Here is a 22,467-nt window from a genome sequence, read left to right as displayed (position 1 = left end):
TTTTTTTTTTTTCGTAATTTTAAATTCTGAGAGTCCAATAACTTTCTGTCTTAATTGTAGTTCTCTCGTTTGATGTTAATATGTTTGTGAATGTTTCAAGCGTTTAGTACTAATGGCTATTTGAGTTCTCTATTTGAAACTTCCGGCGTCCATTTCTTCATTATTTTTTTTTCAACTGAAAGAGGCTTGCATGCTTTACTACGCTAAATCGGCTAGAACAGAAGGAGCTACAAAGGAGGGTACTGAATCGGTCCCTAAATCATACAAACATTTCCAAGTACTTTGTAGATCGTGAAAAAAGTCCAAGAACATCTGAATTTAGAACTCTTTGATCAGCAAGCCAAAAGCTGGACGAGATAGCTTGTGTCAATTTCATTCATACATTTGTTGTTTTTTAAAAACAAAGTCTAAAATGCTATTTTTCTTTTAATATAATACGGAATCAAACTCGCAACTCTCTCAAATCCCATCCCACACAAGCTCTCTCCAGTGCCATTAGACCAACAATCTTAAGCGAGTCTCAAATGCTATTAGCATCAAATTGTTTATCAAATACGAAAAGTAAATAATATATGGTAGATGACTTGTTTATTAGATAATTGACAAATAATATTTGAGTTGTATATATAGTTTAGCTAATCAGATATATATTGATAAGTGTATATGGGGACATCATTTGGTATTCAGATTTTACAGGGATAAATTTTATTTCCATACCCGTATTTTGCATAGAGATAACGATAAATTTTGTTGTTTTTTTTTTTTTATTTATAATTGACGATAAATTTTGTTAGTCTCGTGATGATAAATTCTGTTTCCACCAAAGGCAAAAAGTGCAGCCCTTCACTTAGTTTGTGCATGAAAAATTACCACGTGTCACGTACTTAGTAAAGAAAAGTAAGGATATTTAAGTAAAATCATACTAAAAACGTGATTTTTTTTTTCTTTTGTCTAGTTCTAGCTTGCTTAAGTGTACACACCAAGTTGGATTGAGGTTTTGAATCCGAAAGCTTATTCAATCTAGACTAGACACTATTTTTTAAAGCATACACTAAAAAGACCGACCCAATTTTACCGTTCAGGCCGGTGCCCGAACTTGCAGCACTACTTATCATAGGAATGATCTCTTGCTGTCCTGTTGTTCCTGGGCACAGAGAAGGCACAGTCGTTGTAGATACCTAACAGGATATTCTTGGCAACTGGCGCATATTGTTAGTATCTTACTAAAATAGTATCAAGGGATTTTTGGTATTCCAAGTTAGTACGTAGCTATGAGGTTCTTTGCAAGAACACTTTTTCGTGACAAAATTCAATAGAAAACTTGAGGGTGCAGCATTTATAGGAATAACGTTAATTCCCATCAGTCAAAATATAAAATTAAGGGCGTCCACGGCCGGTTTAGGCAGAATTTTTAAAAACCACAGGTCAAACTATAAATATATATATTTTTTCTTTTAAGCAGTTTGGATGGTTTGAGATTTTTAGAAAAAACTAAATTAAACCAAATTACTCATAAGCAGTTTGGGTGGTTTGAACTTAAAACTACTAAAATTTTTAATAATTCACAAAAAAATGGAAGACCTTTAATCCATAAAAATAAAAATAAGATTCAAGTTTACAACATAATTCAAAAATAACAAGTTTCTAAAAGTTTACCATTCAAAGTTTTAATACAAACCAATAAAATGTGGTATGGTGTATTTTATAATTGTACAACCACCATTATGACAAATGAAAATTAAAATAAAGAAAGAAATATTTTTAAGAAAAAAATATATATGTTTTTTCAGTAGATTATTGCACAGTTTGAAGTCCAAACCACTAATCAAACCGCCTAAAAAATTAGACCAAAAAACCGACCAAATTGACAAATAATTTAAAAATAATTAGCGATTCAGTTCAATTTAAATTGAACGGTTTAGTCAGTCTGACAGATCTCTACTCTAGTGTCCGACAGTCCACCAAACACTTCTCATCAAAATTGTTGGAAACATTGTTAGGGACCTTACCATCTATACACAACACATAAATGGGAAAGGCGCTCTTCCTTGGCAATGGAAAGAACCAAAAGAACTGAGCACCAACTAATGGCCCTACACAATTTTTGACCTTTTGTTAGGGTTTCATCACGTAGTAGACGACTGAGTTTTTTTTAAGGTTGTTATTTTCAAAGTTAAGATGAGAATTTAAGTTGTGTATGTTAGAGAAAAATAAGAGAAAAACACTGTAACAAAAAAGTTAATTTTGAATTTTTGTGATAGAAAACACTGTAGTAATTAAACTTGAGTTATGACTTGAATTGTGAAAAGAACAACCCTTTTGATGCTACTATTTGCAAGTAAATCTAGAGCTCAAAATTTAGACCCCCCAGCCTGGACCCTACTATACGAATGGCAAAACTGAATGATAAGAATGCTGGTATAGCCCAAATGGGCTGGGTTAGCACGAAACTTTATAGGGAATTTTTTTTTTTTAAGTGCATGAGTTTTGATTTTACCCTTTTACTCTTGAATAACATTTTTTTAGTCAAATAACTATATTAGTCAAAGGATATTAATAAAAAATAAGGAGTGAAAATCCAAACTCATGCACTATAATTTAAAAATATTTATAATATGCACTTCAATTTGTGATAGAATATGGGCAATACATCCCTGCTTTTTGAAGCCATGGGATTTTGTGATTACAAGTATGGATGCAATTCTTTGATCTTGCTATATATCATATTCGGCATTTAAATACACTGGCAGAAATTGCTAGTTTAGTAGGAGTTCCTTTTAAGGGTAGATAACCGCAACTTAATTAAGGAATTTATGGACGTACGAGATTATTAATTATTGATGATTATTTAGCTATCTATCCACCCTAATCAATATGATTAAGCACAAGGATTTCTCATTCTTCACTTCATTAGAATATGAACAACTTCATTTATTTTTTAATTGTTTCAAATCAATTGGTCGTGTGGGAGCTAACTGCCGATGGAGTAAGAAAAATTTAGATGATTATGAAAAAGAAATTTCAGCCAAGAAATACAAGCAGTTTTCTATAGCCAAATCCACAACAAGTCTAATGCTCAAAAGTAATCACGATGCTGCAAAATAAGTATGCTAATTATTTTACGATCTTACGACAAGAAAATCCTAGGCTTAATTCATTCATTTCACTCTTAGAAGCTCAACTCAAATTTTTTGTTACAATGTTTTCTCTCACAAAAATTCAAACTTAACTTTTTTTATTATAATGTTTTCTCTCACAAAAATTCAAATTTAACTTTTTTTATTATAATGTGTTTCTCTCACATCATGAATTCACTTTTTAACTCAAATTCTCAACTGCGAACAGTTCAGAACAAATGGATGATTATGATCAAGTTGATGATTTAGGAGAGAAAGTTGTTGATTCACCTAAAAGTATTTTTTGGGCAAACAAACAGAAAAGAAAAAACAAATGAGGATTCGAATATTTTGGATTATGACGATGATGATGAATGCAAGTCATCAAAAGCTACATGAAACCCTTTGCATAATGTAACACAAACAGATAAATCCAACCTAGGAACCAATTCAGTGATATTGTCAGGATCAGATGGAAAATCAAGTTATATATGATTCTCCAATTACTTATGCCCAATACAAATGTTTCTCTTGGAAACAGTGCTTATGATGCTCTAAAGGATCTTCCAATTGGTAAATTATAGCGTACTGTTTCTGATAGACCGTTCTATCAGCAGGACTCTAATTTGGTCAAAATCAAATAAATTTTAAAAAGTATACAAAATAGACAGTTTTTGATATAAATCTGACAGTTAAAAAAAATAAAACTATCAATAATATCATTTTTCTAATCCTAAAGGAGAAACTCCAAAATTATAATATCTCAAGGTACACTTCTTTTTCTTGTAATAGTAGCTATTAATGCAACCACATACATGAAAATAATGAATGCGCCTTTGCCATCAAGTAAAGTCAAGAAAGAAAGCCAATAAGAAAGCCAACATATATCAAGGTCAGCTGTCGTTGATTCGACTATACATGGATTTGACTAATCTTCGGGGCGAGATTAATCTCATATATAGTTTATTTAACTTGATAGTTATCAAATTAATGCTCAAAAGGAAATGGAGATTGTGATTTAAGAGTCTTGGCACCAATTTGTGAATTTGCGGAAAGTTGTGATTGATTTAAGTGGTCCTCGAAAGAAAAGCGGAGTATGCTCTTCTGTTAGGATTGGATTATTCGTTTTCATTTGCCTTTTCTATAGGGTAACCTTTCTGTGGCTGGATTCTTATTAATAAATTAGAGTAAGGGGTCTTGATTTTCTGAGAGGAAATTAAAAGGTCTCGATTTAAGACGAGTCGCTTAATGAGTGTCAATCTAATTAGGATATGTTAAGTTTCTCTGATATTATTCACTCTCTCTATTACTCTATTTACTTAAAAAAAGTCTGAGTCGTAAAGGATTCATGTCTTAGATATAATTTATATCTAAACTACTCAGAACATAAAGGTTTGAGTTTGAGCATCTCACGAGTTACGATCCGCACCGTTTGTTCTAATTGAAAATTTTGAACAAATTTTCAAATTTTAATGAGAAAAAATGTTGTAATAAAAAGGTTTAAATTGAAGTTCAAACTGCACACCAAATGCAACGTTAGTAAATTATAAGTTAAAACGATTTAATTAGGTAAGTGAGATGACAATTTTTATTTTGTAGTTCTTGCGTTATGTTTGTGTATCTTTGTGTAGCAAGAGTTTTTATCATATTAGATTGGTTATCGTATATAGTTCAAGGAGGAAAAAAAAACAAAAAAAAAAAAACCAACTCTCGAATTGACTAACTTTTCCATACTATAAAACAAAATTGGTGAGTGAGTATTCTACTCACAAATCAAATGGTTTTAAACCTAATTATTTGTTTAATTCTTAAGCATTGTTTTTGTTTTGATGTGTTTTTGTGCACTCTGTAGGAAAATAGGGAAAATTGGACTTAGTGGTAATTTGGATAAAAATTTGGAGCAAACCAAGCAAAAAGGGGCACAAAGGCCTCTTCCTGGCAGCAAGAGGTGCGCCCGCGCAACATAATGGCGCGGGTGCGCATCAAGAGGGGTGCACAGCGCCCCTGGCAAAATGGACCACGTAGGCACGCCGCGCCACTCATCGCACGGCCGCACCATCTGGGCGCATGGTCGCGCCTCCTCTCCGAACTGATTGAAGTTTAGGTCATTTTGGCCCTTGATATAACTTGGAGAACCGAGATTGCTCCTTTGGAGGTGATGTGAGAGACCACTAAGCCACAAACACCCTAATTTTGATAGGCACACTAATCAAGAGAGATTGGATGCACAAACTTCAGGCTGAAAATTAGATAATTTTTCTTGGAGACATCTTGAAAGATTCTTGAAGATTGAAGCTTTGAAAACCACTGTGCTATAGTTTCATCTTAATCTCTACTCTTTTTATTTTGATTTTAATTTGAAAATTATAATTGTGATATTGTGACAACATGGTTACTTTTATGATTTTCGTGTTGATTATGCTTATGGATTTGATCATATATGGCTAGATTTCTAATCTAGGGCCTTTATGTAGCTAGCTTAAACTATGTTGTGAATATTTAGGCCTCGTTTGCTTCGTGGAATTCATGCTGATATGTGATATTTTCAGAGAGCTTTTAACTGTAGCAGAAAAAGTTAGATGTGACATTTTCTGAGAGATTTGAACTGTAAAATCCTAAAACTGAAAACTCAAATCGGTGAAATAAACAGGGCCTTCGTTGGTTGTTAATGAAATCTTGACTCAATCATTTGTGTTTCTCTTGAACTTAATGCCTCTAGTTGATTAGAAAATAGACTAGTTTCTTTGATATTTGGGTTGATGCTCAAGAGAGATTAGTTCGAATATCGGTATAGGGAAGCGCAATTTAATGTTGCTGTGAGACCACGAGGTGATCAACACTTAGGTAATCGTTATGAGAATATTGGTAATTGTGAGATCGGGAGGTGATCAAATGCTTAGATAATCATTGAAAGGTTAACCTTAATGAATGTGTTTATACCCAAGTTAAATAGGGATATTGGCTTGTTTATTTGCACATGTTGTCTTACTTAACGCTCGAAAGAGGTAGTGAGACTAATTTAGAAGCCTTAGACTAATGAATTGAGTTAAATTAATTAGCAATCACTAAATAGGAAGACATAGGGAGAGCGAAGCGGAGAAGGACCCTATAACTCTATTATAATTTTTATTTCCACTTATAGTTTCGATATTAGTTACTTATTCTGTTAGATCTTGTGTTCTACTTGTAATAGTTAAATTAATTTATTTTTCTTGCTTCAATTACTTAATTCATTCGATTTCAGTCGCCTAGATAAAATTTAGTCATGAACACACACGGTACTTAATTTAATTATTGAAAATTTAATTTTTGTGGGACGATATTTGACTTTTTAATCACTTTATTACTTTTGCGACTCGTGCATTTGTGTACAATTTTGTAACAAAAACCAATTATTATTTTTTTTTTTTTTAAAACTTGTCTTTGTAATAGAATCAAGGGTGAAATTATCATTGGACTATAACTGAAGTATAAAATCATAAAATAGAAACAAAATACCCTTTAAGCATGGCAATTAAAATCCGTGGGTAATAATTTTCCACATCGCACATTAATTTTAATTAGTCATATGAAAAGAAAAGACTTCATAATGACGTTTCCCTCACGTGCTTTTTTTATGTATAAATGAATTAGGTTCCCTCCCACGTAGTGCGTCTACTGTCGAGTTCTAGAGGAGGCTCAATCAAAATCATCCACGTAACTTGCCATACTTTTACATAAATGCATATAAATTTGGTTCAAACATGTTTCATTATTTATTTTTTTCAGCTCACCTACCTTAATGCTATCTACTATCTTACAACGTGCTTTGCATGTGTAAATATAGTCACCAACCTTCTGTGTGCCAATTGGGAAAAAAAAAAAAAAAAAAAAAAAAAAAGGGTTAAACTCTGTTTCTTTATGTGTAGATTAAATTCGGTCTAGTTAATTAGACAATGTTATGAATTATATGCACCGACAATATTCTGGATAAATAGTTTTTTCGTTGCTTGATTAGAATAATTAACCTAATTTGATCTTCCGTGCACATAGATATTCTTCTTATTTGTTTAATGGCCTGGTTCGAATTAGCTACAGTCAATTGTCCAATACTCCATATAATTATAGCTTGTACCAACTCTAATGCAAATGCAACATTATATTTCACTTTATTTTTGTTATATTTTGTAATTTAATGCATACTATCATTTTAAATGCTATATTTACTTTTTATCATGATATTGAGTTTTGGAATATGTAAAAGTAAATTTTTAATTTGACACTAATGTAAAAATAATAATGTTATAATGATCACATGAGAAAATGAATTTATTAACCAATAACAATTAAATATTAAAATTTAACTTCAAGTATAATATATGTTAAATTAAAAAAAAAAGACATCATAAAATAAAGTACACTACAAGAGTCACTACAACAAATATCAATATCAGTAGCAAACTAAAAACGCTATTAATCACTAGCAATAGCGCTTTTTAGAGCGCTAGAACAGCGGACGCTATTATTGGTCCTAAGAAAACATAGCGTTTCAGGAGAGTTATAGAAAGCGCTATAAAATTGAAGTATTATAGTGTTTAAGACAAGTTATTTTCATCCTCTTACAGCTCTTTAGCATGGCTACGATACAGATCAATAACTTTTTTTCCTTGTTATGTTCATACTGTTGTAACTTTTTAAAATTATTATTGATATCCTTTTGAATTCACTCAAATAAATGGTAATTCTGAGATATGTGATATATCTAAATAGGAACATTCAAATTAAAACATAAAAACATTCAACATATCAATTGTTATCAGTATCTACCAAGCTGGCAATAAAATTACGTCTACAACATAATTCATACAATGTCCAAAACCTTAACATTCAAAACAAGTAAAGAAAACAGAGGAATAACTAGAGATATCAAAGTATCTAAAACGTCTAAGTGCAATGGTGAAGTAAATCCTTCCATCTTGACAAAATGCTTCAACAAAAAAGTCATCTCCACTGTTTAACCTGTAAGAAAGTGATCCACTATCAAAACAATAATCAAACTCAACTAAAACTTCAACCATTTAACCTATAAATAAAGCAAAGACTAGTTACACCATTCACAGTTACGTTGCCACATTCACATATGTTTTGCAGCGAGTTTGAGGAAACATGACTTCAATGATGCACTAGACAAAAATTTAATGTCAAACTTGTAAGACAGAGAGCATGGCTTACATGTATTGGTATGTAGATAGTTGGAGAAAGCATGAGTCTTCATTGCCTACATTTAAACCCGAAGAGAACAAACCTTGCTATCACAATCATATAAGCAAAAGATAGATTATTTACTTAACCAAGATGAAATTTGTAAAGATATCAAAGTATCCAAAACATCTAGCCAAATGAAATGGTTAAGTAAATAATTGGGGGTGAGGGCCGGGGACTATAAGATGTTGATGGCAATGTGTGCCTACCCAAGCGTATGGCATAATTGTGAAATCCAAAAGGCTCATATGTTGATTGACTAAACCAAAAAAGACCATAATAATCCAAATCCTTAAGAGGGTTAAAAAGTTAAAGTAGAAAGGTGTTTGGATTTTTGGATCAAAGCAAAGAGAAAGTACATTGATTGAACAAGGCACTCCAAATAAACTCTCTGTACAATGATAGAACAATTTGCTATTCTTGTTTTCCTCGTTATATGTTTCTTCTTTGTTATTGATGGCTTGTGATTCTTATCTTTCTCTGCATCATGCTATTTTTGCCATATTGGACTTGAATAATGAACATTTTTTTTTGTCATCTTTTTTTAACTTATACAGGTAGTTTGATCTATAGTTTCATTCCTACTTTTGTTTTAGAGTAGTCTAGAGCACGTTGTCCTTGTTCTAAAATTAAGTAGTTCAGAAGTCCAATATACTCTCTTACAGAACCAAAAGAGTGAAAACAATCATCAATACATGGTTGAAGAAGTGCCAAACGGCCAAATAAACTTACAAAACCAAAAGAGTGCAAGAACCCCCCAAAGAAACAGAACAGACCTTGGTACTTTCTGGATATCACCGATGTTGATTTTCCGCTGTAAATCTATCAAAAACAAAAACTTGTCACAAACTATTCTTTCATTTACAAATCTGTCAAAAACAAAAATTTTATGACCTAGAGATTGTGGGTTTTTTTCTTAACGTGAAGAGTGCAAGGCTTTTCCCCATTCTTACTCTTACTAGAGGCCACAAAATCTATGGTTTTTTTACGGCACTGCAGCAATCAACATCAAAATTCATTTAAACCCTAGGCAATTTAGAAAATTGACTACCAAACAAAATATCAAATCGTAAAGAAAATTAAGAACAACGAAAGAAAAAAACCTGATGACAACTCCTGCATAAAACCGTTCGGCAAAGCAAAGCAAAACAAAATAGCAAAAGAGCAAAGAAAACCCAAACCAAAGCAAAATAGCAAATTAGCAAAACCAAATCTAATCATAAACATACGCCTCTGCAAATCAATTCCATTCCAACAAATCCTCCAAATCAAACGCATATGGATCCCTTATGGAGCATTATCCGCCTATGGCTCCTAGAGATCACCTTCTCCGGTGACCTATCCCCCTTGTTCAATTTCACGCATAGTAGGCTCAAAAATGTGTAATGGCCCTCATCGTCCCCTTATGGAGCATTATCCTAGACAATGACATAGTTTGCTACCAAGGTTTAGCATCACTTTAGCATAATGTAAAGTTCTCACTTCACTTTAAATAAACCAATTCTCCATATAAGGTCACTTATGAACATAGTTTATACACCAATATACCAAGAGTTTTTGCATAAACCGGCAACCAACAATTATCACACCATTGAAAATTACTCGACATAAGGATCCACGGCCTCCAAACACATATTAATCATTGCATTTAAATTTCATACCATAAGCGGTCATGTATATATTTTTGATGTAAGGAATGTGTGGTGGCCTTAAGGTTCCACGTATGGAGCAAACTTCATAGGCAATGACAATTATACTACCAAGGTTTAGCTAACTTCGACATATTGGTGGGGATGGCCGTTAGAGTGAAGCAAAGCATACTTACCAAGGAGTTCTGAACCAAAAAGGTTTAACAATATGCCAAGCGAAATGGTATACACCGGCAATACATTATTGTCATAACTTCAAATATCACTCGACACAAGGAACTAGGCCATAATACACAAATTAAACATCATAGCCATGGTGTATATGTACCTAAAAGTGCAGTAAAAAATTGAACTATCACATAGCCGTACTTTCACCTAAATCAAACAAAAGGCACCCAAAACATTAACATATAAACTCATATTCTCAGCAAAGAGATAGCAACATTACATTTTAGTGTTAAATTGAAGCGATCCATAAAAATTGTGGGCTAGCAATCGTATAAACTATGCACAAAACGTTGTTTTGCTCCACTGTACGTGCAAAACAGCTTACTACAAAAATAAGAACAGCTTACCTCCACACAGCAAAAAAATAAGTGTTCGGCTTTGGCTCTCCAAGGTTCTCTGATCAAACAAACAGGGCCTAAACCTTCCGCAGATTAAACCTTCAGTCCAAAGACTCCAAATACAGATCAAAGTTTCAAACCATGAACAAATAATCACAAATCCAAACAATAAAACAGATGAAATCATCAACATGAAAAGAAGTAAAAACCACAAACATAGATCAAATCATCAAAACGGGAAAAAAAAAAACAAAACAAAACAAAAAATGGACAGGGGAAAACGGAAAAAGAAAAAGAACTCGTTAGGTGGTCATTGAAATTCAGATCAGAGTCGATCTCCTTCACAAACTGCTTGGTTGACCACTTAGAGCCCGTTTGGTAAAGGGATTCGTTCCCTTATTCGAATCATGATTCGTGGTTCGCTACAGTATTTTCTCTCACAAAAAATACACGCGCCAAAACTGCTTCATGTCTTATATGAGAGTCAATTTAATTGGGATATGTTGAGTTTCTCTGATATTACTTACTCTCTCTATTAGTCTATTTACTTAAAAAAAAAAAAAGTCTTGAGTAGTTTTTTTGTATCAAATGCTTGCAAAAGGATGGTGCCAAAACTGCTTCATGTCTTAGATATAATTCAAATATAAACTACTCGGAATATAAAGGTTTGAGTTTGAGCGGCTTACGAGTTACGACCCGCGCCGTTTGGTTCATGGGTTCTAATTGAAAATTTTGAACCAACTTTCAAATTTTAATGAGAGAAAACGCTGTAAGCAAATGGTTTAAATTACAGTTCAAACTGCACACCAAATGCAACATTGGTGATGAAGTCACATGGTTACTCAACAAGATGCAATTCAAAGTGTTTTTTTGCTTGCTCTTGCCTTGGTCTACTGTTTGACACAAAAGTGAACATAGGGCTCATGCTCACTCTTGGTTACTAAGCATTCCAAAACAACGGAGCAAAATTTTTTTTTTTTTTTAACAAGCTTCCCCTACCCCCAAACTTAAAATCAACATTATCCTCAATGTTGCAAAAGAGCAAAGAGGGTACAGAACACTCCTAATGTTCATTCATTTTCTTATTATACTTTTCCTTTTTTTTTTAACAAATACAACACCAAAATTTTCATAACACCACCCTTCCTCCCATATACTAACACTGCTCAATGTGTCCTAGAATGATTAACATGCTTATGAGTGAGGGGTAGAAAATTGGAAATTATTGAATAGGCTAGGCTATAGATGTGGGTAACAAAGAAGGGGGTATAAGTAGGCTCAACGGGGTATACTAAGGATAAAACATGTCAAGGTAGGCTCAAAAAGCTAAAATGGTCCAAAGATTGCCTAAATCATTTCCTTGGTGAAGTGTTAATATAAGATTTCACCTTAAGATTGCATCGAGCAAGTTCTAGAGCTTGTGAGACCTAAGAATAAAACACATTTACACAATCTTTCACTAGAAATTCAGTGAATCAATAACACTAGGCTAAGTGCTTAAATGAAGAAAATCACAATCTTTCAATAAGACTATCAATTGATTCTAAGCACAAAACTAAGTATAAATCATCCTTTTCTAAAAGTTATGCTCAAACCAATCACATTCATCATGGGCCCAAGAGAATTCACCACAAAAACACACCAAACATCAAGAAAACACAAGACTCTAATTTTTTTTAAAGATGCAAAAACAAACAAAGATATATACAAAGACAACCAAAGTTCTCCCCCAAACTTATCAAGCACAATATCCTCAATGTGTAGGCAATCAAGAACACAAGGAAAGATTTAAGAAACTCCCCTATGTCAATTTGGTGCTTAGGCCTCAATGCTTACTCGCTCTCTTGAATTGAATCCATTCCTGAAGCTTCGACGCTTGCACCTACAAAAGAGAAACACTAAAACAAAGTAAAAAGCTCTAAAAAATAAAAACTAAAACTTGAGAGGAAGGAAAACAAGAAAATATTTAGAAAACTTGGGTTGCCTCCCACGGAGCGCTTGCTTTAACGTCTTCAACCGGACGTTTAGAAAGGCGCTCATTAAAGAGCATCATTCACCCATAGTAAGTGTCATACAACACTACAAATGGATATTTGATTACGATGCCCTCAAGCTTGGCATGATTTTTAAAATTTAGGCACATTGCACCAACAAGATTTGGCTTCGGGAGGTGATAGGCTTGATTGGAGAACTTCATTTTTGGTTCAAGCTCATAAAGAATGCAGTATGGTGGAGGTGATGATGACGACCAAAATGGGTCGGATGGCAGTGTGCATGTTAGAACGATTGATGAGCTCAAGTCAACGATTTCTTGTGTTTTTTCATCCTCCAACGACAACTTTTGTGCCTCCTTCATGATTGGATTCAATCTTTTTTGACCTTCTATGGACCCTTTTTTATCATCCTCAAGTAGAATCTTGTGCATGCAAAATGAGGGACTAATACCCTTTATGTCCGCTATTGTCCAACCAATGGCCCCTTGGAACTCCCTTAAGACCGTGAGCAGCTCCTCCTCTTGATCCTTTGTAAATACAACAGAAATAATGACAGATAGGGTGGAAGATGCCCCTATGTAGGCATACCTCAAATGCGGCGGCAAAGGCTTAAGCTCTAGGACTGGTGGTTCTTCACTTGATGGCTGGGATGGCTTGTGTTCACATTCTGGCAAATTCAAATACTCAAACTTCCTTGTAGAACCCGGCATTGTTGAATTGGCTTCCAACCACTCTATTTACGCAACAACTTCTTCCTCAATTGAATGTGACATGTTCTTCATGTACCCTCATGGTTAGTTCTCCTATCTGTACATCAACCAAGGTGAGACCAGTAGCAAGAAATGGCCTTCCCAAAATGATTGGCACTTTTCTATCCACCTCATAGTCAAGAATGATTAAGTCAGCAGGAAAAATGAAATTATCCACCTTTAGTAGCACATCCTTAATCTTTCCTTCGGGGAGTGCAATAGATCTATTTGCGAGCTGCAAAGACACTGTAGTAGGCCTTGCTTCTCCAATTCCCAACTTCTTAAAAATGGACATCAGCATCAAATTTATACTAGCTCCCAAATCACATAAAGCCTTACCAAAATATTGGTTTCTAATTGAACACGGGATCTTGAAACTTCCCGAATCCTTCAGCTTGGGAGGGAGATTATTTTGCAATATGGCATTGCATTCCTCTATCAAAGCTGCCATTTTGAATTCTCTAAGCCGGCTTTTTTTGTAACCAAGTCTTTCATGAACTTAGCATAATTTGGCATTTGTTCCAGGGCTTCCACCAGTGGTATATTTATGTGGACGTACTTCAAAACATCAAAAAATTTGTGAAATTGTCCCTCTTGTTGCTGCCTTTGAAAACGCTGAGGAAATGATGGAGGTGGTCTGTTGTTCTGGTTTCTGCCACTCCAGAATGCTGTGAAAATGTTGTTATTTTCTGCAGTACAGAGTCTGGTTGTTAATTCCTCAACTGTTCTTCTTGTGGCTGAGTTTAATTCTCCTCCTCTTGGATTGAAGTGGGCTCTGTCTGCACAGCATAAGGTCTTGTTCTTGGCTCCAGCTCTTTTCCACTCCTTAATGAAATAGCCTTACACTATTCTTTTCCTTCTTTTCTTAGATCTTTGGTATTACTTGGGAAAGAACCTTGAGGCTGGTTACTCAAAGCATTTGCGATCTGCCCAATCTGATTTTCTAAACTCCTCAACGTTGTATCATAAGTTTTAATCCTAGCATCATTCCTTGCTATATATTCTTTTAGCAAATTCTTCAAGGAGCTAGATTGATCCACGGTTTGAGTTCTCTGTTGTTGAGGGGGATACCATGGTGGATGAGTGGGTCGGTGATAGGCATTGGCTCCACAAAAACTTGCCCCTTGGTTCCTCCGTTCAAAGTTTGGATGTTATCTTAACCCTTGATTGTGAGAGTTTGAATATGGGTTGTTGTTCCTGTTGAAGTTACCCACATAGCAAGCAGAGGCTGGATTGGAAAGGCAATCTTCATACAGGTGCCCATCTCTATAGTAAACACATGTGACACCAGCGACTTGCACCGAATTTATACATGCCGACATATTCATTATTTTTAGCATATTTGTCAAGGATGACATTTGTGTCGATAGTACAATGATGGCGTCGACTTCATGAATTCTTGTAGCCTTCCTAGCATTAAGTCTCTCGGTTGGCCATTGATAATTATTATTGGTCATCTTCTCCAAAATCTCATAAGCCTCATTGTAAGACTTGGCCAAAATAGCTCCATTAGTTGCGGCATCAACTATAGTACGTGTTTGCCCATTGAGCCCACTATAGAAGTCTTCATTTGAATCCAATGAGGGATCCCATGATGAGGACATTTCTGCAATAACTCTTTAAATCTTTCCCGTGTTTCATACAAGGATTCCTCATCTGCCTGTTGGAATGAGGTAATGTCGTTTCTGAGCTTGGCATTCTTGGTAGGAGGGAAGTATTTCATGAGAAATTTCTCTCCCAAATTGTTCCATGTGGCCACTGAATCCAGTAGCAAAGAATTCAGCCACACTCTAGCTCTATCCCTCAAGGAATAAGGCAATAATTTTAGCCTTAAAGCCTCCCCTGTCACCCCTGGTAGCTTGAATGAGTCACTCATTTCCATGAATAACCGAAGATGCATGTGGGGATCTTTAGTTGGCATGCCACTAAATTGGCCCACAGTTTGCAACATTTGAAACATGACTTGTTTAAGCTTAAACTGAGGCACATGTATTTTGGCCTGATGATACTTGAGTTAAGCCCATGTAAAATAGGCACGGCATATTCTCTTATGGCCATATCCTTATCATCTACCAAGGCTGGTTAGGGAACATGATTGTTGGCATTTACTTGCTGCCCATTATTGCCCACATTCGCAGCTGCTCCCTCTGCCATACCTTCGACAACAGCCAAGCCTTGCTGCTCCCTTCTCCTAGCTAAAAATGTCTTTTCAATCTCTAGATCCAAGGGCAGCAACTCACGGTCTCACTGATTATTCATGCAAAGAATTCCAAAAGCCTGAAAGTGACCGCAAGTCAAGAGAATGAGAATAAAGTAAACAAAACAAAAGCAAAATAACTTCTACAAATACTTTCAATGATTTCAATCCCCAGCAATGGCGTCAAAAACTTGTTGTATGAATCTGCAAGTGCACAGATCGTACGAGTAATAAAGTGTACCGAAGTACAGATATCGTCCCACAGAAATTGAATCACAAAAAATAAAGTATAGAAGTTACGCAAACAACAATTCAAGTAAATTTAAAAACTGAACAAAAATTCACTAAAATGATGTAAAGGAATGGGTACTAATTAAATGCAAGCAAGCGTTACTAAAAATAGCAAGAATGTATTTATGGTTTGTAAATATGTGATTTAAATGAGTTAGTTCTACTAATTTCCCCTCAGTTGCAACTCTGCCAGAAAATGTTACCGAAATGCTACAACATTTACTACCCTTATTAATAGAAACCCCTTTACTGCATAAAATTCTTCTGAATTAATTATGACCAAGATTCTTTAAACCATTTTCAGCATATTCCTATGTGAATCTAATTCTCAAAATGTAGATCTAAGCTCAGGTTTCTTTGGGTTATGCAAGGTGAATAATATATCCTTATATCATTCACTAATCAACAACTAAAACAAGATTATTGAACAAGCATCATCCATGTTAGATCCAACTCAAATTAACCTTTCCAGTATTAATCTAAGTCTAGTATCATATAATTGATGGCTAGTCAAGCATAGAAATAAGCATTAACACACATGAATGAACATGAATAATAATTCAATAGCATTTCATAAACAAACTTTCATCCTTACAACTTCGGTTTCATTAGCAGGCATAGCTAAAACAAATTAGTTCATACTAAGATTTACAAGAACCAGATTTCCAAAATAATCCATGTCTTAATCAATATCAAAATAACAGAAGAATCAAGCTAACGGAGAGAAGAAAGAATGATAAGTTAGAACTTGGATCTTCTAGAATTTCTCCTTGTCCTTCTCTTCGGGTCTTCCACTTAGCTGCTCTCTCTCTTGCTCTTTCTCACGTCTCTATTATTTTCAATTTATGGCTCTCGTGCTGTGTGTTATTCTTTTCTCCCTCTTTTCTTATGTACTTGGCGGCCGCTTGCTTCCCTTGGAAAACAAGTCCTTCTAGGGCAACAAAAAGGTTGTGTAATTTGACAAAAGGTACAATGGTCCACACTGCTGTACAGCTTAATCAGTTCACATGGGGTTTTATCCTTTTCTTCTAGGTAGTGCACTGATGTCATCCCACTTGCCAGCTGCACCTAAAATGTTGCGGCAGAATGCTACTGCTTTCACCCTGCAATTTGCAATACCAAAACTTAGACATATTTCAGCCTCTTTTTGACTCAATTTACTCCTTAACCTAAGAGCAGCACAAGTACAAAATTTAGCAAGACAAAATGTAACCTAGAAAATCTAAGTTAAAACATTGAAGAAATAATGAAATACACCCTTGGCTAAGCAACTTTAAGCTAAAAATGCATAAGATAACTCTAATTTCTTAGAGTTATCAGATACATCTTGGAAGATTCTTGTGAAAAGATACCAACTTTAGCAACATTCAATTCTCAGGAATCCTATACGGAAAGAATCAAGCGTTTGATATCAAACATAGTTCAATCTGCTACCATATCTCAAGGATTACCTCAATCACGATTTTTTCCTCAATTTTCTCATAACCGTTAGAGATAACTAGCTGGGTTTCCTTTCATAACCTGTAATCTGCTCTTGGTTGTTGGGAACCAAATCCATGTAAATTAATGTATTTATTCGTTTCTCTTTTTGATCTCTCGTGTATTGTATATATAAAGGCATCCTTCATGTGTCATCAGACACATAGAAAAACAGAAATATTAGTCAAGTGTATTTCATTTTCAAATCTTATCTTCTGGAAGATTGAAGTCTTGAAGACCACTCTACTATAGTTTCCTCTTAATCTCTACTCTTTTTATTTTGATTTTAATTTGAAAATTGTAATTGTGATATTGTGACGACATGGTTACTTTTATGATTTTCATGATGATTATGATCATGGATTTGATCATGTGTGGCTAGATTTCTAATCTAGGGCCTTGATGTAGCTAGCTTGAACTATGTTGTGAATATTTAGTTGGTTGTTAATGAAGTCTTGACTCAATCATTTGTGTTTCTCTTGAACTTAATGCCTCTAGTTGATTGGAAAATAGACTAGTTTCTTTGATATTTGGGTTGATGCTCAGGAGAGATTAGTGTGAATATCGATATAGGGAAGCACAATCGAATGTTGTTGTGAGACCGGGAGGTGATCATCATGTAGGTAATCGTTATGAGAATCTTAATAATTGTGAGACTAGGAGGTGATCAAATGCTTAGATAATCATTGAAATGTTGAGCTTAATGAATGTGTTTATACCCAAGTTAAATAGGGATATTGGCTTGTTTATTTGCACTGTTGTCTTACTTAACGCTCGGGGGAGGTAGTGAGACTTTTTTAGAAACGTTATATTAATGAATTGAGTTAAATTAATTAGCAATCACTAAATATGAAGATATAGTGAGAGCAAAGCGAAGTCAAGACCCCAGAACTCTATTATTATTTTTATTTTCACTCATAGTTTCGATATTTAGTTACTTATTTTGTTAGATTTTGTATTCTAGCTTTAATAGTTAAATTACTTAAATCACTCGATTTTTGTCGCTAAGATAAAATTTAGTCACGAACACTCACGGAACGTAGTTTAATTCTTGAAAATTTAATTCTTGTGGGACAATATTTGACTTTTTAATCACTTTATTACTTTTGCGACCCATACACTTACGGAAAATTTTGCAACAAAAACTAATTATTTTAATTTCTTTTAAAAACTGTCTTTGTAATAGAATCGAGGGTGAAATTATCATTGGACTATAACTGAAGTATAAAATCATAAAATAGAAACAAAATACCCTTTAAGCATGGCAATTAAAATGCGTGGGTAATAATTTTCCACATCGCACATTAATTTTAATTAGTCATATGAAAAGAAAAGACTTCACTCTAACGTTTCCATCACGTGTTTTTTTAATGTATAAATAAATTAAGGTCTCGTTCATTTTACCGATTTGAGTTTAGAATTTGAGTTTTATTACAGTAAAAAACTTTTAAAAATAATCACATTTAACTTTTTTATTACAATAAAAATCTCTCATATAAAATTATATTTTAACTCAAATTAAAAATTTAAATTAACGAATTAAATGGACCTGAACCCCAGTGCGTCTACTGTCCAGTACTAGGGTTCAATCAAAATCATCCACGTAACTTGCTGTACTTTTACATAAATGCATATAAATTTGGTTCAACATGTTTCATTATTTATTTAGTCAGCTCACCTACCTTATCCTATCTACTATCTTCCAACGTGCTTTGCATGTGTAAATATAGTCACCAACCTTCTTTGTCCTAAGTGTAAAAGAAAACGTTGGATTCTTAATCCATCGTGAATAATTATGTGTTATAAATTATTATATAAGGTTAAATAGTCTATTAAAGTTTAAATAATTTAGGTTTTAATGTATTTAATAGGGTATTAACTTTTAATGTGTAGAGATTTAAGTGTAATTTTTATTTTTATGATAGATTAAAATAAAAATACCAAAAAGATAATAGAGAAGTTATCTATATATAGTGATCATGATCCTCATGTCACATGTGACATTTTATTCTTTCTCGCATCTCATCTATAGAGAAAACAGTGAGAAAGTTAAAGGATTCTCTAAGAAAAAAGTGTTGATCTGAAAGACAAACTGCACAATTTTAAAGAGTAATTTATCATCATAAATTTAAATATGTTTCCGCTTATTAATCTATTAATTCTCGATGATCCAATATGAATGTTTTTTAAATTTTAAGAGATGTTTTACATCAAAACACATTTTCTATAAAAAAAAAAAAAAGCCAAAATTTCACGTCACACCTTGTTAGCTAGTACTTTATAATTAACCACAAGTAATCTTTCAGCTTTGATGTTGTACTGAGATTAAAAATATGTGTGTTGGGACAACTTTTTTTTTTTTTTTTTGTCTCAAGTGCAGTATATTGACAGCTAAAAGTAGAATTGACTTGTACATATCACGCCTGCAATTAGATTGGACGATTTTATGAAATTATTGTTAGATATCACTTACGACAAGTTGTCCCAAAGCATGATTTTGAAAGCCGCAAATAGAAAAATTTGAGAATTTTAGACAATAAAAATACTGTGCTATATATGCAAATATATTACCTGTGTCCCAATTCATTAATTTGATCTTGAAGCAAATATCTACCGGGCTCCTCCTTTTTGGAAAAAAAAAAAAAAAAGAAATTGTATCGACATATTCTTTTGATAAATCTAGCACATATTAAAGATTTTATAGTTTTATTTTCTAATTGAAATTGATCATAGACCTAACAATGCAAAATATTTAATGTCAATTTATGTATCGTAATGTGGCAGATCATTTTTTTTTTAATTTAAAGGTGGTGGAATAAGGAATTCAAACACAACACATTATGGTCGAGTCAAGTGTGAAATTACCCTAAAATCAGTTGGATTATATATAAGTTGACTATATTATATATATATATATAAAGAAGTTGGTGAGACATTTTGTAGTTTAAAAGAAATTTAAATGGGTGTTAACGGTTCATGTTGTTGGTGAGACATCACATGTGTAATTGGTCTAAAATATTTTAAGAGCCTAACTTGACTTAAAATGTTAACATATTAGGTCTTGAATCCTTCTATGTATATGAATCATTTCACATCTCCACTCACTTTTCATGTGGGACAATATACACATGCACTTTAATTAACAATATCCCCCTCATATGTGTGTTCACCGAGCTTCTCCTAAACTAAAGTTTCAAGCACATCCAATCATCACATTCTAAACAGGAGCTAAATCGAGCATGGGAAAGAGAGCCGAAACCATGCAAGTCCACCAAATGTTCCACCATTCGCATTTACAACTGCAACCGAGTGTGATTGCTTGACTCAATCACTTGTTGGGGAGACACCACATGCGTAACTGGCCCAACACACTTCAGGAACCTAACTTGACCCAAAAAGTTAAGCTATTAAGTCTTAGGTCATTCCATGTATATAAACCATTTCACATCTCCACTCACTTTTCATGTGGGACAACACACACATGCATTTATCTCAACAATCTCCCCCTCATGTGTGTGTTCACCGAGCTCCCTCTAGACTAAAATTTCAAGTAGCCGACACATATAAGCCTCACACTCTAAACAGGAGACAAATTGAGCATGGAAAAGCAAGCCGAAACCATGGGAGTTTACTAAATGCTCCACCATCCGCACCTGCAACTGCAACCGAGTGTGATCGCTTGACCCGAACGAGCTATCGGCTCTGATACCACTTGTTGGGGAGACACCACATACGTAACTGGCTCAACACACTTCAGGAACTCAACTTGACCTAAAATGTTAACCTATTAGATATTAGGTCCTTCCATGTATATAAATCATTTCACATCTCCACCTATTTTCTATGTAAGACAACACACATATGCACTTTTCTCAACACATGTGGAAGAAAAATCGTCAACCAAATAAAAAATACTCATTTATTTTTGACCGGTGGAAAATTTAAACTTTTAAGCGAAATTAAAAAAAAATGTAAAAGTGCTTTGGTCGGTTGGTTCTTGTAAGTTGAATAATATTCACGCACCCAAAAATGAGTAGCTCATGTAAATTAACTTCAATTCTTTTTATGTGTTTTTAATTAATAGTTGCAAATTTTACTTAAGCATACAATTAATAACATTATGTTATGAAGAGGATGTCATGTATTTTCTTAAGAAATTTATAAATCAGTTATGGTGATTTTTATTGGTTTAGTAGTTTAATGTATCTATAACTAATAAACGAACCAATGAAAAAGAGACTTGCAAAACCCAGTTAAATAATCAAATCAAAAACGAAATATTTTGGTTTGGTTTGGTTAATTAATTGTAGAATACGATAAATTTGTATCAGCAAATAATACTACGTTAGAGAGTATTTTTTATATTCAAATGTCAAAGTTACAGTTAACATATCATTAATAGCATTACATTAGAGACTCCTATGCCAACTTGATATTGTTAGGTAAGTGCTCAAATTAGTTTTAGAAAAGTAACAATTTTGTGTTTTTTGGTTAAGTTACTATTTTCTATTTTTAGGCAAAGGTTATTATGAGTCTATAAATAAGTGTTTTGTGTAAGATTTTTTGTGTACTAAGAGAAAAGTGTAGAGACATAGTGCCTCCTTTTGTGAGAGAGAGAGAAAAGTGATGAGAGAGATAGGTAAAGGTGTAAGGAGTTTTGGGTAGAGACCGAAGGTGAGAAAGTTTGTTGAGTGTATAACTCTGAAACTGTTAATAAATTTTTTTCTCTCTTCTGTGGATGTAAGAAATTTTTCTGGATCACATATAAATTTTTGACTTCTCTATTTTTCTGTTATTTTGTTTCAATTTATTTTTTTACTGCGTAGATGTAGAGGTGTGTTTTCTCCCATATATTTAGTTGGTAGATGTTGACGTGAAATATAATGATTTAAAAATATAATATCAAGGCCAACAAAAGATAAGTCGCAGAGAGAGGTGTGGAGAGGAACAATTATTACAAAATAGTGTATGTATTAAATGATATCGGTAAACAAATTTAATGGTCATTACTGAGCTGACTTGTGTAAAATAAATAAACAAATATAAATAATTCCATATTGTTGGCGAGTATAGTAACTAAAGAAAAAAATCAGAATCAGATAAGAATAGAGCACAAAGAGTAACATGTGTTTCTTTCGCAGAAGAATTACAGTGCACACGTTTTTTTTTTTTTTTTTCCTGTTAT

At 33.6% G+C, this 22,467-nt stretch overlaps 1 protein-coding gene and 1 non-coding gene across 2 annotated transcripts; one reads left to right on the top strand and one right to left on the bottom strand.

Moving 5' to 3' along the window:
- Window positions 1–13,322: 13,322 nt before the first annotated feature.
- Window positions 13,323–13,766, bottom strand: LOC112092945. The gene has a single exon (XM_024170287.1). It carries the CDS (start codon window positions 13,764–13,766, stop codon window positions 13,323–13,325), a length of 444 nt encoding a protein of 147 aa, XP_024026055.1.
- Window positions 13,767–14,901: 1,135 nt separating this feature from the next.
- Window positions 14,902–15,008, top strand: LOC112092952. Its single transcript, XR_002902837.1, has one exon. It is a non-coding gene; the product is annotated as a small nucleolar RNA R71 (small nucleolar RNA).
- Window positions 15,009–22,467: the final 7,459 nt, after the last annotated feature.

Source organism: Morus notabilis, unplaced genomic scaffold, assembly GCF_000414095.1.
Source record: "Morus notabilis unplaced genomic scaffold, ASM41409v2 Scaffold214, whole genome shotgun sequence".
In the NCBI taxonomy this organism is placed as follows: domain Eukaryota; kingdom Viridiplantae; phylum Streptophyta; class Magnoliopsida; order Rosales; family Moraceae; genus Morus; species Morus notabilis.
Note: the sequence above shows the minus strand (reverse complement) of the source record. Positions and strands in the feature narration are given on the sequence as shown.

Excerpts from the sequence above, each read along its gene's own strand:
- LOC112092945 (XM_024170287.1), bottom strand. The coding sequence starts at position 13,766 with ATGGCAGCTTTGATAGAGGAATGCAATGCCATATTGCAAAATAATCTC.